General features: G+C 42.7%; 1 protein-coding gene across 4 annotated transcripts in view; it reads right to left on the reverse strand.

Annotated features, from left to right (window-relative positions):
* Positions 1-4,801, reverse strand: part of Pfrx (6-phosphofructo-2-kinase/fructose-2,6-biphosphatase) — a 63,019-nt gene extending 58,218 nt beyond the window's left edge. For 2 of the 4 annotated variants that reach the window (XM_076179653.1, XM_076179652.1), the window contains exon 1: positions 4,622-4,801. In XM_076179653.1, coding sequence (XP_076035768.1) covers positions 4,622-4,703 — 82 coding nt within the window. In that variant the 5' untranslated portion in view covers positions 4,704-4,801. The remainder of the gene's footprint in view (positions 1-4,621) is intronic. The other 2 variants (XM_076179649.1, XM_076179651.1) reach the window with 2 other exon arrangements.
* Positions 4,802-15,477: the final 10,676 nt, after the last annotated feature.

Genomic DNA, 15,477 nt, shown 5'->3' on the forward strand with positions numbered 1-15,477 from the left:
TCCCTCCCCTTCCTCCCCCCCTGTCCCTCCACCACCACACACTCCCGCTTGACCCAGGTCACAGCGCCTACCTTCTCCCCCTCCACCACCACACACTCTCGCTTGACCCAGGTCTCGCTTGACCCAGGTCACAGCGCCTACCTTCTTCCCCTCCGCCACCACACACACTCGCATGAACCAGGTCATAGCGCCTGCCTTCTCTCCCCCCCTCCTTATGACAGTTTACCGCGTCCCCCCCACCCCCGGCGGGCGTAGCTATTAGTATATTAAGACCATGTAATTCACTGTATCCCCTGAGGACGAGTCCCGGACAGGACTCGAAACGTCGGGAATAAATTACCTACTCCTGAGTCTGGTGTTTTCTACGTTTCCACCATTATGGTTCCCGGACACCAGCTTTTTTTCGTACATACACACACACACACACACACACACACACACACACACACACATATATATATATATATATATATATATGCATGAAAGTGTCAAGTCACATACGGATGGACGAAAGAACGTGCCAAGTAGACCGCCTACCCAATGACCTGGGCGATGAAATGTAAGTCATCCAGGTCCCACTGACCTAGTAAGAGCTTGAAATTACTAGACTTCACTATTCCTCTTTCAAAGCTACAATTCAGTATTTAAACTAATTTTGTATTAATCTGATTATTTACATGATTTTCACCCTAAACATGATTTCGACCCGTCTAAAATTAAGGTCACAAAATATAAAAGAGCTATTAGATATAATCAGTACAATATGTCTATATTGATTCGCGTAAAATATGAAAATGAGAGAATAGATTGGAAACAAGGCTGAGTTAGTTCATAAATCAAGTTGTAACTTAATAAAATCGTTGATTCCTTATATCTGTCAATCTCGAGTAACTTCGACCTTCCGTTAGGGCATGAGAACTCATATGAAGACTTCATCGCCCTGAGCTCGCTACTGGGAAGCTGGGCCACATGGTACTTTCGCCAACTGTTTGGTCATATGACTTGACTCTTTTGTGTACATGCACCTGAGGATATATATATATATATATATATATATATATATATATATATATATATATACACACACACACACACAAATTATCATAATTGCTCTTCACTGTGTGAGGTTACCGGTCACCTAGGAGTCATTACCTGGCAACTCAGGCAGTGATGAAATGTCACGTGCTAGGGAGAGCCTCCGCCTTCGTGTTGTAACGAAATGTCGTATGCTTGGGCTTGTGGCGTTTTGTCTCGGACTTGGATTTGTGGTGTTGTGTCTCAAGCTTGGGTTTGTGGCTGTTTGCCTCATGCTTGGGAGGGCCCTAAGGTCATCTGCTTGTATATTTAGATTTGGGCTCAACTGTAATGTATAAGGCTTCCAAAATTGGGAGGTGTCTATCATCCGTACATATTTCCAAAATCTTAGTGTTTTCTTCTAGGATGTTTGTTATTAGTGTTATGCCATGGACTTCTCTAAAGAGGTTTTTAGGGGCTCCTGATGTCAGGTGGTATGAAAGGCGACGGGATAACCTCATTGTCCTCATGTCAACATAGGTGGAGGGGAGGACTTCACAGTTCCTTCGTACACATGTAAACCTATAGATGACATGTGATTTCTGAAGTTCCTTTCTCTTTTGTTGGGGGCTGTTTTTAAGTAGGAGATGGCTGGTCCTCCTTGTCTTATAATAAATCACCAGGTTAAGTATTCCCTCTGGGTTGACTGGTTTAATATTCATAATCTGTTTCATTATACGTTCATCTTCTTTGTGGGCTGATGAAAAAGTGCGTGTAAATATATATATATATATATATATATATATATATATATATATATATATATATATATACACATATATGAGAGAAATTCGCTAGTAACAGCGACATCAATCCGATAATTTTTATGACAGTCGCATGCAGGCTCTGTGAAGGTGATCTTACGGGTGACCGAAAGCAGTGGGCTCGAATCCTGCATGCGACTGTCATAAAAATTATCGGATACACACACACACACACACACACACACACATATATATATATATATATATATATATATATATATATATATATATATATATATATATATATATATATATGAAAAAAAAACTCTTTCGGGAGACTGCTGTTCCCCGACATTCAGTCCGGACACAACTGCCTGACAAATGGGAGGGGCCTTGCGGCAGCAGCAGTAAACAGGCGTGGACCTTGCACAATAAACAAAGTAATGCCGCGGTAATGTTATTACTGTCCTGCCTGTTCACTTTCATCTTCCTTACAAGGACGTCCAGTCCCTTCTTCCAGTCAGGTGAAATGCTACCGGGCTGTATAACGAAGTAAACCGCACGTAAACAAGGAATCACGCCCTCCCGAATATTTAAGTTCTTTGCTCTCTGTATCTAGCTGGTCGGCTCTGAGACATAAGGCAATGATTCGTCCAATGGAGAGACACGTATCGAGGTATTTTGTACCAAGCATCTTTGGTAAATTACGGTGTGTCGTTAGTATGATTTCCTTTCATCAAACCAGCGACAGCAACGGCTCTAGAAAACCTATTTTCCAGTACATTGTATTTCGTCGACAGGGATTTTATTCATTAAAGCAACATCGCGTCGTTATCGAAAAGGAAATGGGGCTTCTATGGTGATGGTTAGAGGAGTGTAGGATAGGTACGGGAGCATGATATATTTAATCTATTGGGATGTTATGGGATGCAGGAGTTCTCGATCGTTTTCCCGTTAACCCCACCCCCCCAAGATTTATAAGACTATCTGTACCCACACTAATCTGACACCGATTACAGAAAGGTAATATATCTAGAGTAATTCGGTGTACATTGCTACTGTAATGGATATCATAAAATGGTTCAAACCATATGACTTTATTGGCACAAGCGTTAACATCGCAAGCAATTTACAATTATACTACACATGCAGGAATGAAACTCTAGTTACTTTACTGTCTATCAGTAGTGAACTTCAGTCATTGAAGTACCCCAAGAAAACCTCAGGGTGTTAGCAAACCCCAAGTTGAGAGTTCCTGTATAGGGTGTGTATGATCTGAGGGGGCTGTATAGTAAAGTGCGCATGGTGTTGGTTCCCCCAAGAAAAGATGTAGTCTTTGTTTGAGGAGGAAAGTGAAACTAGATACAGTTTTCACTCACTCTCACCTTACGCCGCGTCGTTGAACCGAGACGGGGGACGGAACTGGGTGTGTAAGATCTGAAGGGAATGCAGTAAAGTGCGTATGTTGTTGGTTCTCCTAAGATAAAATGTAATCTTTGTTTGAGGAGGAAAGTGAAACTAGAGGAGATTTTCACTCTCGCTTTACGCCGCGTCGGGGACGGGACTGGGATTGTGGGGAGGGAATCATGTCAACCCATGATTATTGCGTTATGAGCATTTGAAGTCTCAACCAACAGGTGACATGCAATTCCTCTAACAACTCTTCTTAGTCGAAAGCACTCTCGAGATAGAAGAAACCAGAGATATGTACGGACCAAAAGGTCTCCTGTCGGCATGCTCCGCCTTTGTATGCGAGCACTTCTGGACTTGTATTTAAGTTTATTTTCCTTTGTATGAAAAACCGTTTTCGTCTCAAAAATCGGTACGCAGAAAGCTGCATGGAATATGTTTTTGCCATGACCACTACTTTTGTACGGCACTGGACTTGAATACCTCGACCAAGATAGCTCAGTTTCCTGACCCTTCACAACTGGAAACGAAACAAGACCTCACTCCGCTCTCGCTTGTGGTAGTCACAGGGAAAAAGTATTCTACGAATTCCAAGAAGATTTACCTTCAGCATTGTCCTATGAATATCTTTTGAAACTCCCTCGTTATTTTTCCATTCTTTATAAAAATATAAGCAACGTTAGCGTTACATGAGGATACTAAAATACCTGAGATTAGAATTCTTTCCCAATGGGTCCTTCTCCCGTTATCGGAACTTCGGCACTAATCTAACCTTCTCTGACAATGTCAAAAATCCTTATGGTATGTGAAATGTATGCATAACCACGTCAAATTATCGCGGGGAAAACGACACCCAGAGCAATGGAGCGAGCTCTTTAGTATCTTACTCTGAGGCCATAGAAGGCACTCGACAATCGTGCGGTTTGTGTACTCAAACCCTTGGTACATACTAACTTCTGCAAGCAAATGATATGACCTTTCTCGATTTTCCCTTAAATTCTTCACCGTGCTTACATGTTCCTGAGAACATGGATCCGGAGACCGTGAGTACGAAATGGTAATCGCATAAGTAAATGATTACATGGCACTGAGGTAAGAGAATATCAAATGAATTAAAATAAAAATTCTCTTCACTTATTCCTCTCTAAATTTCGCTCTATTTCCTTCCTCGTCGTATAAAACAGCTTAAACACACACACACACACACACACACACACACACACACACACACACACACACACACACACACACACATAATGTAAAGAACTACACAATTGTTGACAGTTTACTTTCAGAACAACACTCACTGGCGTAACCCATCAGGCGCCACAGTTCCTGCACTTGATAACAATGCTCGCGTTGGCGATGAAATTAAATCGCTGGGCAGTGCACATTTATATACACACAGGTTAATAACCCCCTTTTCTACTCACAGGGAATGAAGTCCTTGGTGAGAGCCTTCAATAAGGCTCCACGCTGGAACTCGTGGAAAAACGACATTCGGTCGACCGACATGGCGGAGATTCGAATGCTGTCGTGTGTTGCGAGTCACGGACAGCAACAGACTAAACTCACCAACCTCACAACGACCGTCTCGCCTCTCCTCATCAGCTTCTTGTTCCTCTTCGCCCGTCTGTCTGTTCACCTGGAGAGCGGGCACTGAAGGTGCATTTTGAGTGCATAGGAGGAGGAAGGGTTTGTTTGATATCATAGGGTATTTACCCAATAGGCTGGATTTTTCCTGGTGGAAATATATAGGACATGAAGTGTTAGTTTCCAGTCGTTTGGGGGATGGGGGGGGGCACCATCGTGACGTACACACTGACGTGGGTGTTAAACCCGTTCGGTGAGGAATTTGCCCCTCCGCAGAATCAAATTTCTTGGTATTCATTAGTCAAGGTAAACCATTGCTCCATAGTGAGGAATAAGCACAAGCTGTCACAACCCCAGTCATTGGTGCGGGACCTTGCCTTTAGCAGTTGAGTGACGCATTCATTATCTCGTATATTAACTTAAAGAATGACATTGCGTCGATGTTTGTTTGTTAAGTCTGTTGTCGGCGGATCCATTGCTGCTTGTCCTTCTTGTTGCGTCCTTGTCTGACAGGTGGTGGGAGGGGTGGGGTTAATAGCAAGGTATTGACTGATGGCAATGCTCTTTTTTATGTCTCGTTGTCTGTCTTTGTCTCTCTCTCTCTCTCTCTCTCTGTCTTTCCCTCTCTCTTTCTCTCATTCTCCTTATGTTTCTGCCTCCATCTTTCCATCCTTCCGATTCCGATCTTAGACCAGTGTTTCCCAACCTTTTTTGGCTGCGACCCTAAATCCACTCTTAGCCTGGAGTCGCGACCCTAATTGTAATAATAAATTCAACCATTTCATGTTATATTTCTACGTACTTGCATAATGTTTATAAACTTTCGTTTTTATAGTTCAGTTTATATCTACTAGCACAATGAATTTAAATACATTTGAAACTTGAATGAATTTTTTTTTAAAAGAGACCCTCTGGCGACCCTCAAAAACACCCTCGCGACCCTGGGGTTGGGAACCACTGCTTTAGACTAATGAGATATGTATTACAAACATCTGTTTGTCTCAGAACACATGGGAAAGAAAAGTACCTGCAGTCCATGTTTCTGAAACAACCTGCAAAATCCTTAGTGAATAAACCTCTGGTATGGAATGCGGACACTGTGCAACGAAGGTAAGATAATCATAGTGCGGGCATGTCATTAGGATGATGCATACACTGTACAGTTGTCTAGGTTGACGCTCTCGGTTCTAGCCTCCAGTGGATGTTTCAAATTGCCACCGAGGATGACTCTCCATTTGGAAGGGACGTCGTGGAAGTTGGTGGTCCACTATCTTCAAATAAGGAATCGGCAGGGTCCGTTGATCTTCTTTTTATTTTCTTTATTGTGATTTCATTTTCATTTCTTCTCCTTTAAGACATGCAGGGCGTTAACCCCTTCATCGTAGTACAACGCGAAGAAATATATAAGGCTACGAAGGTGACGTATGACACAGGTACAAGTAAACTGTTTTATATATCTGAGTTCCTTCAAAAGTAGTTTCACTGCATTAGACTTTGCATCTCAAAGACTCTCAGCTACGGTGCTTCTTGTTATAAGTCGCTGGGGGCATGGGAAACGTATGCAAACAGCCAACAAACCAAAGTAAATATGTGAGAATATGCAGATAACAAATTACTGTAAAAGTAAAAAATTGACACATACATCCTTCAAAATAACGGTTGCGAGTGTCTGGAATAAAAAAAAAAAAACTGGAAAAATGAATCTACTTTGCTTTTAGGTTGCAGTGGAATACAGTGGAATTTTCCGATCTCCTCTAAATCAGTAAGGTCATCGGTGCATGTCAGGAAGGCGTGGACAGAAGCAATGAAGGGCTGAATGTCAGATTACTCAGATAAGTGAAGATAACAAGTCGGCAACCACGTGGCAGAGTGTGAGGCGGTGCGTGAGGAACCGCGCCCCAGTCTCTCCGGTTTGAACTGGCACAGGATGACACAGGAGGAAGAGGCGAGAGCGGAGTCCAGGAACGCTGGACGCTGGAATATGGAACAGTAGTTGTGGAGGAGGGAATTAAGACGGAACAAGCATTAGCTGCGGGAAGGAGAAGAGAGAGCTAGGGCATGCTGCACAGGTTCATGACTATTTACTAGGCGAAGAGAAAGGACGAGGTGTGAGGAATGCGGATGGAGAAAGACGTCAGAAGAGAATTCCTTAAGTCAGAAGACGGTCGGAATGGTAGGGATGGGGTAGCAATAGGGTGAAGGAAATTACAGGGAACGTTACTGTAATTATACTCTATGTGGAGCAAAGGCAGTGTTGTTGGTGACCCTACCCCGCAGCTACTGTGAATGGCCGCCGTTTACGTAACGCAGCAATTCGAGGAAGGTGAACGAAAGGGCGTACAACACGACAGTACACCGCTACGAGTACCTTTGTTGTGCGCTGAAGATGCAGTGAGTGCGCGTCTGCGTCAGAACGTGTTTAGGGGGTCTGTCGGCTTGAGTGTTTGCGTGCATGTGTGTGTGTGTGTGTGTGTGTGTGTGTGTGTGTGTCAACTTGTAGTTACCTAATCATAGAATACGAGAAAAAAATACTTTAGTAAGGAACTGTCACTTATTTTTCATCTGCCATACCTAATTTTAGCACATCTGTATGGATACTACATTACCAACGTCCCTCAGACGTTGGTAGAGCAGAGGACTGCTGGACAGAAGATCCCGGGTTCGAAGTCTTCGTGGCCAAGCTGTACATATACTATAACTTCCCTTCAGGCGTCGGGCCTGCAGAGGTGCAATGAACTTTGTGGTTCGTGCAGGGGGCTACTATAAACAAATGTACTCAGTTGTCTACTAAGGCTAAAATCCAACTACATCCGTGAATCAAAGATAACTTATTGTTGAGCGATATAGGTCCCCCATCACACGCACACATATATATATAGCTATAAATGAATATATAAATATACAGTATATATATATATATATATATATATATATATATATATATATATATATGTGTGTGTGTGTGTGTGTGTGTGTGTGTGTGTGTGTGTGTGTGTGTGTGTGTGTGTGTGTGTGTGTGTGTGTGCGTGTGTGTGTGCGTGTGTGTGTGTGTGTGTAGACTTGCGTTGTTCTACATTGGTTTGGAGGTGTTGAGATAAAGGCGTCGCTTGGGTTCTTTTCTTTGTTGGTAAGTCTTGACAGAAGCGTAGTCAAACTTTGTCTGCCTCTTGCCACGTAGGACGCGACGAAGAAAATGCGTGTCGGTTGCCAACACGGTTATAATTACATAAATATATTTTCCTTCTGAGTAAATTTATGTACAGTATAAAACTAAGTATAAGCACCCAGTATAATTCACACATACACATATATACAGAAACATTATTCTATCGACGTAATTAATAACTTCTCGTAAGGTTACATTATATGGCCGACTCCCTGGTGAGGATGCAGGTGGCTTTGACGGCTGGGATCTAAGTGACCGCGGGTCGGGCCAGACAATGAATGGTTCGTTGACGTTTGCTGATATCACTAAGATCTGACGCCGTCTAGCCAATGCATACGCGTGCGTGTGTGCACGCTAGTATAGAAAGACGTCAGATCTTGATGGTATCAGCAAGTTGGGTTGGATGGGTGTTATGCGGAGCGTCTGAAAAAGGGAGGCACAGTTGTAGTGGACTGGCTAGTAATGTTGTTTGATGTATGTATAAAGGAGAAGAGAGTGCCGGAAGACTGGAGGGGTGCCTGTATAGTTCCGTTTTAGAAAGGGAAAAGGGAGAATGGGATTATAGTGGTTTTAGAGGGATCAGTTTGTTGAGTGTTGTTGGAAAGGCTTATGGGAAGGTTTTGATTGAGAGGATCAGGAGAGGAACAAAGAGAGCCATTGGTGAGGAATAGTGTGGAAAGGTAGAGGGCACGTTGGTCAGGTTTTCGTGGTAATGCAGATTTGTGAGAAGGCTTTGGTAAAGGGTAAAGATGTTTTTTGGGTTTTATGGATTTGGAAAAGACTTATAACAAGGTAGATAGGAAGACATTGTGGGATGTATAGCAGATGGGGTTAAGGGGAATCTATTAAGGGCAGTCAAGAGTTTTTACGAGAGTAGTAGAGTCTGCGCCAGGATTGGAAATGGAGAGAGCAAGTGGTCTGAGGTAAAGATGGGGCTGCATCATGGCTGTGTTATGTCGCCATGGCTGTTCAATGTGTAGATGGATGGGGTGGTACGGCAGGTAAATGCGAGGGTAATGGGCAGGGGATTGGAGATGGTTAGAGATAGTGGAGAAAAGTGGGATATAAACCAGTTGTTGTTTGCTGACGACACTGCGCTTGTGGCAGGGTCAGAAGAGGGATTAAGGCAGTAAGTAGCAAGGTTTGGAAAGGTATGCGGTAGGAGAAAGTTGAAAGCAAATTTGGATAAAAGTACGGTGGTGAGGTGTACAAGAGGAGAGGATGGCCGTGAGTTGAATGCAAGTCTTAAAGGAGAGAGGCTGGAGGGAGTAGTTTTAAGTATTTGGGGTCGCTTGTGGCAGGAAATAGAGGAGTGGAGGTGGAGGTAAATTGTAGATTGAAAGAAGCAAGTAAATGTCTTGGGAGACTGAAAAGTTCCACGAGAAATTGGGATCTGGAAATGAATGCAAAGAAAAATATCATACAAAGGGGTGATTGTGCTTACGACACTGTATAAGGTGGACACTTGAAATTTAAGAGAGGCAGAAAGAAGTTTGAATGTCTTTGAAATTAAGTGTCTGAGAAGTATAGTGGGGGTTACAAGAGCGGACAGAGTGAAGCATGAGGAGGTGAGGAGGAGAGAGGGGGTGGAATGGGAGCTGGCAGATAAGGGCTGATTAAAAAGTATTGGGATGGTTTGGACACACTGAAAGAATGAGTGAAGAAAAATTAGCAAAAGAGGAATTAACTTGAGGGAACGACCGAGGATGAGATGGATGGACGGGGTGAAAGGGGCTATGAGAAAGAGAATGTCTGTTGAGCAAGGAAGGAAGAACGCAGGGCATAGTGGTGAGTAGAGGATGGTTGTGTATGGATGGTGTTTTGTTGCAGCCCGAAGGAGTTTCTCTCTGGTTTCTCTATTTTCCGCATGAGGGGACGGAGGGGAGGTCGCCGTGTAGGTGGAACGACCCTACTGTGGATGTTGTTACCTAAACTTTCCCTTTGGGGATATTTTTTATAATCGAATAAGGATGAATTAAGTGTGGGCCCAAATGAGAGAATAATATACAATAGAATAGATTCTATTTCCTCTATTTACACACTATGGACAATAGACTTAACGCAAAGAGCAACAATGAAACTACAAGAACAAAGGTCTGACGAGGGTGGGGGAACACATGGCGACCTTAATTGGCTCTTTGGAAAAAGGGAGAGACGAGGCGACGGAGATCTCTAGAAGTTTGAGAAGAGTGAGTCTTGATACATACCAGCGTTCCTTATAAGAGGCCACTGACCCGATGCTATGACCCGACCTGACCTAATGCGATCAACCTTACTTGGCCCTTTTGACCATCGTCACCACCAGGGTTCAGGTCCAGTACCCCCTCATTCCAAATGCATTATTTTTGCACTCATGCTAGCATGTCTGTGGGTGTGCGTGCATGACAATATGCTGTGTCTTGCTGCATTGCCTCTGACCCGGGCAGTGGGCAGGAGACAGAGATGACCCTTCATCCACGAGGAGCTAAGAGGAGAGGGAGGAAAGGGTGGTGGATGAGAGTGGAATGGGTTGGAGTGGGTGCATGCCTTGACTTGGCTACCTCCATTATAAGGGGGAAGAAGCCTTTGGTAGATAGAAACACTTCAATCTCTTCATATGTTTAACTTTGTTGGTGAAACTTTTTTGTTTCTTTCTCGTTTTTTTTTTTTTTCTGAAATACACTCTCCATCTTGTCCAACAACTATGACATATTTATTTTTTGTCTACTACATTTATTATCAGTGAGTCTTTAGTACCTTATTATTTTCCTCTTTAAATCTCCCTGTTCTTCCTTATTTGTTGTTCCACAAAAATTTTCATTCAAACCTTTTTCTCCTGTTGCTTGGTATTTTTTTTTTTTTTTTTTTTTTTTTTTTTTTTTTTCTCTTGGGTAATTATATCCATGCCATCCTCATTAACTCTAGGTGCGGTGGCACTTTCTATTCGATTCTTTAGCATATCGTCCTTTGTATTTAGTTTCTCATATTTACTATTTAAGTTATGAGATACGCGTTTTTCTGTCCCCTTTACTGACCTCTTTCAACGCTGCAAACAAGGTTATTTTTGTTTCTCCTTGAGCTGAAATTAGGTCAGAGATTACATGTCTCTCCTCACCATTTTCATAGTATCAGTGTTTTCATCTTTGTTATTCTTGTCTTAGGTTCCTGACCTACATTTTCAATTTTCTTTATTATTTCCTCATAACCAATATCAGAGTCGAACTCGGTTGATCCACCTTTGGACATGGCAAGTATTTACAACTTTCGACTATATCCCTATTTTTTCTTTTTTCCATTTTCTTTTTTAAATCCATTCCGTTTTATTTGTTGAACACTGCAATTATGTCACTCAATTTTTTCTTCCACATCGTTAAATTCGAGACAACAAAGAAATATGCGTGTTTATCTAAGTGCGTTAGCTTAAAAATTGTAGTATACAAGAAAGGATCAATGATCGTGAATGTTCCTGTCTTTTACTCTCCAATTAATCATACCTAGCTTGAAATTGTGTGTGTGTGTGTGTGTGTGTGTGTGTGTGTGTGTGTGTGTGTGTGTGTGTGCGTGTGTGTGTGTGCGTGCGTATCTCTCTGTGTGTGTGCGTGTGAATGTGTTCTAGCAAGTCAAGGAGTGTGTGCACCTACATATTTTTATCTAGTTGCATCAGCCTAGTGTAATACATGGGGTTGGAGATATGTTCGTAAGGTTCCGTTACTGTAACTCCATTTATCAGAATTTGCCATTCATTTGTAGTGTCCACCAGAATTATACATTTTTTCTAATCTGTTTCACCAAATGACGCTTCTTTGAGAAAACTTATGCTTCTTATAACTTATTCTTACTTTTTACTCATTATTTCATACGAAAATGTGCATTTATGTGAACAAGGGTGAATATAAATTATTAATAAATAGAGAAAGGAAATGCTATTTTGTTTCTTCTTTCCTCCATCTTTCCAGCATTCATCATCATCATCATCCGTGCTACGTGACTGTTTAATTCAGACGACAGTTTCCAGATACTTCTATACCGTATGGTACTCGTAACGAATTCCTCTTATTTTGGCGATTGCCAAGCTATTCCATTCATCTCTAGTATCGAAGGAGCTTTAACTGTTTCTTGGTTGTTCTACATGTTTTATTGGGACAATAGAAACAGAGGTATTCCGAATTCGATGACGTATTCAATCAATAGAAGAATCACACTTGCGTATTTTGTGATCGACCAAACAAACAAGCATACGGTATGTGATACAGTGACTATTTGTAGAATTTATCAGATTTCACGGATTTGCCATGGCTATTGTAAGTTTTATTAGAACCAATCCGTGATATGAAATCACACATTTCCTGTTCTGATGGCTGCCGCAACACGTTCTCACTCTGCATGAGTCACAATACTTCCAACCAACGCGATTACGTTATCTCGCGTAGGCTGATGCAGCGCGACACTGTTCACCTTCTCAGCTGTCGGGCCATTTATCATTCTAACAAGGCTTTCAATAACCCTCTTGGTGGCAGTTTTCTTACTGATATCAACTGCTGCAGCGTCCATGTCCCGCACAGTGGATGGTCTACCTTTAGCCTAACCTATGGAAAAATCGACGTACTAGAGGATTCTGTTCTTGCCAATTCTAGAAGATTCGATTCAGTAGGTTTGATAAGAGGGGCATGTTTCTCTCGATAGTTAGTTCCTTCAGACCGGTGGCACACTTTGCAGATTCTGATCTGTCTTTAGTCTGAACGAATGCAGTCAAGTACGCTCACTCTTTTGAATCCTCCCCAGTGACGGTTATACAGTTCAACCGTTTCCCTATATTTAATCTCACAACTACCGACAGGTGACTCTATTCAGCTAAAGGGAACCCCTCCAATCGATAGCAAAAAATGAAAATATTCTGACTAACATCATACGGTTCTATTCAGCTTTAGTAAAAAAAAATTAAGCTTTGAAACATGAAGGGAAACAGGGGGAGAGTTAGTTGTTTGTGAGCAAGTGTGCGCTAGAGTGCATGAACATGACTGTGTGTGTGGATGTTATTCGCGAGCGGGTGATTTACCAGGGTCCTTGTTCATGTGCTGGACTCGTGATCGACAACACTTACCCTTATAAATGAGAGCTCTACAACCTTTATGGCCTTATCGGTGGCCTCTCTCTCTGTATCTCCCTCCCTCCCCCCCCCTCTCTCTCTCTTCCCCTCTCTATCTCTTTCACTCACATATACACCGGCTCGGCGGAGCAGTGGTACTATTCTTAGCCGGTAATTCAGCGTTCTGAGTTCGAGTCCCACCCATAGCTGAAAAAAAAAACGGCATCGCTACTCTGCGAGCTGGTATCCCAATTCTTGTGGTAGGAGTTTGGTGTATGTGTGTGTGTGTGCGAGTATAAGGCAGCATTACTCATTGTCCGAGCCATACCCGAGATCACTTCGAGAGAATTTGATTTGTGACTCACAGCATAGATTCTCCAAGGGTAAGAGGGGGTTCGACAGACACGTGTTTAAAGTGATGTGTGAACGTGTGAACGGGGTATTTGGGGGGTTTAACCAACGTGTTCGACAACCAAATACCCCGTTCACACGTTCACACATCACTTTATACACGTGTCTGTCGAACCGCGTTCGACGAACCGTTAGAACCTTGTAAACCCCCTCTAAGTCATGTGTATATGTGTATACAGGGGAGAGGACATGAGAATGGGAAGGATGGGTAGTGTGAAGGGGCCTTGGTTAAGAGGGGAATGTCTCTAGTGCAGGGAAGAGAGGGGGCAAGATGTAGATGCGGGTGGAAAGTGGTTGAATGGCTGATAAATTAATGCGGTCCAAAGTTTCACATGAAGAATTGTCACCCCTGAACGCCCACGTGAAGAATAGTCACCCCTGAACGCCCACATGAAGAATAGTCACCCTTAAACGCCCACATGAAGAATAGTCATCCCTGAACGCCCTGAACGCCCACATGAAGAATAGTCACCCCTGAACGCCCACATGAAGAATAGTCACCCCTGAACGCCCACATGAAGAATAGTCACCCCTGAACGCCCACATGAAGAATAGTCACCCCTGAACGCCCACATGAAGAACAGTCACCCCTGAAGGCCCACATGAAGAATAGTAACTTCCTGAACGCCCATATGAAGAACCGTCACCGCATGAGATACCACCTGAAGAAGTATCACCCCAGTGACCCCGAATATCAACATCAGAATAAAGATCATTTTAGGTTAGGTTAGGTTAGGTTGAATGAGGGTTATGCTTGTTGTCATCAACTTGCACAACCAAAGAATCTTAAACCCAACACGGCCCACATGAAGAATTGGGGTGACGATTCTTCATGTGATCCCAAAGTGATTTCTTTTTCTCTACTCTGTGAATTCTCAAGTGCATGAGAGGGGAGGGGGGGGGTCGTCATGTAATAAAGCGGTTAGGGTCAGCCAGGTTCGGCAGTCAGGCCTCGCTGTGGAGGTGCTTTGTCATGATGCACTGAGTCTGACCTGAGCAGTGGGCGGGGGACAGGGATGACCCTTCATCCACAAGGAGCTAAGATGGGAGAGGTAACAAATGGATGTTGTACGGGTGTGGAATGGGTGAATGGTTGGTGTTTGTGCTGTACGCCCAAAATCCCATTGATCAAAATTCCGCAAATCAAAATCCCATAGTCAATAACCTATTGTTAGGTTGGGTGAGGTTAAGTTGTTATGTTACATTAGGTTAAGTTAGGTTAGGTTACGTTAGGTTTTAAGTTAGGTTAAGTTAGGTTAGGTTAGGATTGGTTAGGTTAGGTGTGGAATTTTGACCGACACTGTGTGGGATTTTGGATGTGGGATAATGACCAGTGGGATTACAACCCTATGGGATTATGTCATGGATTCGGTGTTTGTCTTTTCCTTTATATATGGGAAAGGGCTTTTTGGCATAAGTATGTATGTACAAAGTCACGCCTGAATGTGTTTAAGCTGCGCAAAGCTGGAGGGCAGTCGGGGCAACTGGGGCCGAAAAAGAAAAGCCTTGAGAAGCGCCAAAGACGACAGGCACAGCGCAGCGATCCGGCGAAAGGGCTACGTAGGGGGTACCCTTGATGCTCAGTAATGGCGATCGTCTTAATTAATAGGGCAGCGAGACGAACCCAAGGACAGATACCCTAAGGCAGTGGTTCTTAACCTTTTCCAGTGCCAAAAAAAAAAAAAAAAAAAAAAAAAAAAAAAAATATATATATATATATATATATATATATATATATATATATATATATATATCGTACCCATATTCAATATAAATATAATGCAAATATGTAAAGGATTAGCGGTACAAACCTTGCTGAGAAAATTTGATATATTCAATTACTGAACAAAGGTACTTTTTTATTTCAAATTAGAAATGTCAATTAGTAGGATACAATAAATATACAGTACTATGGCATTGGATATCATGTCTCGTACCCCTCGGATTAAGGCTTCGTACAGGTACCCCAGGTTAAGAACCATAGCCCTAAGACGATAGGGCTGGGCACGTCTCGAAGTGGCCTCAGGATCTTCGACGTAAGATACTGACAACTG

Source organism: Oratosquilla oratoria, chromosome 43 (genome assembly GCF_046742065.1).
Source record: "Oratosquilla oratoria isolate Oo_2021 chromosome 43, ASM4674206v1, whole genome shotgun sequence".
Lineage (NCBI taxonomy): Eukaryota > Metazoa > Arthropoda > Malacostraca > Stomatopoda > Squillidae > Oratosquilla > Oratosquilla oratoria.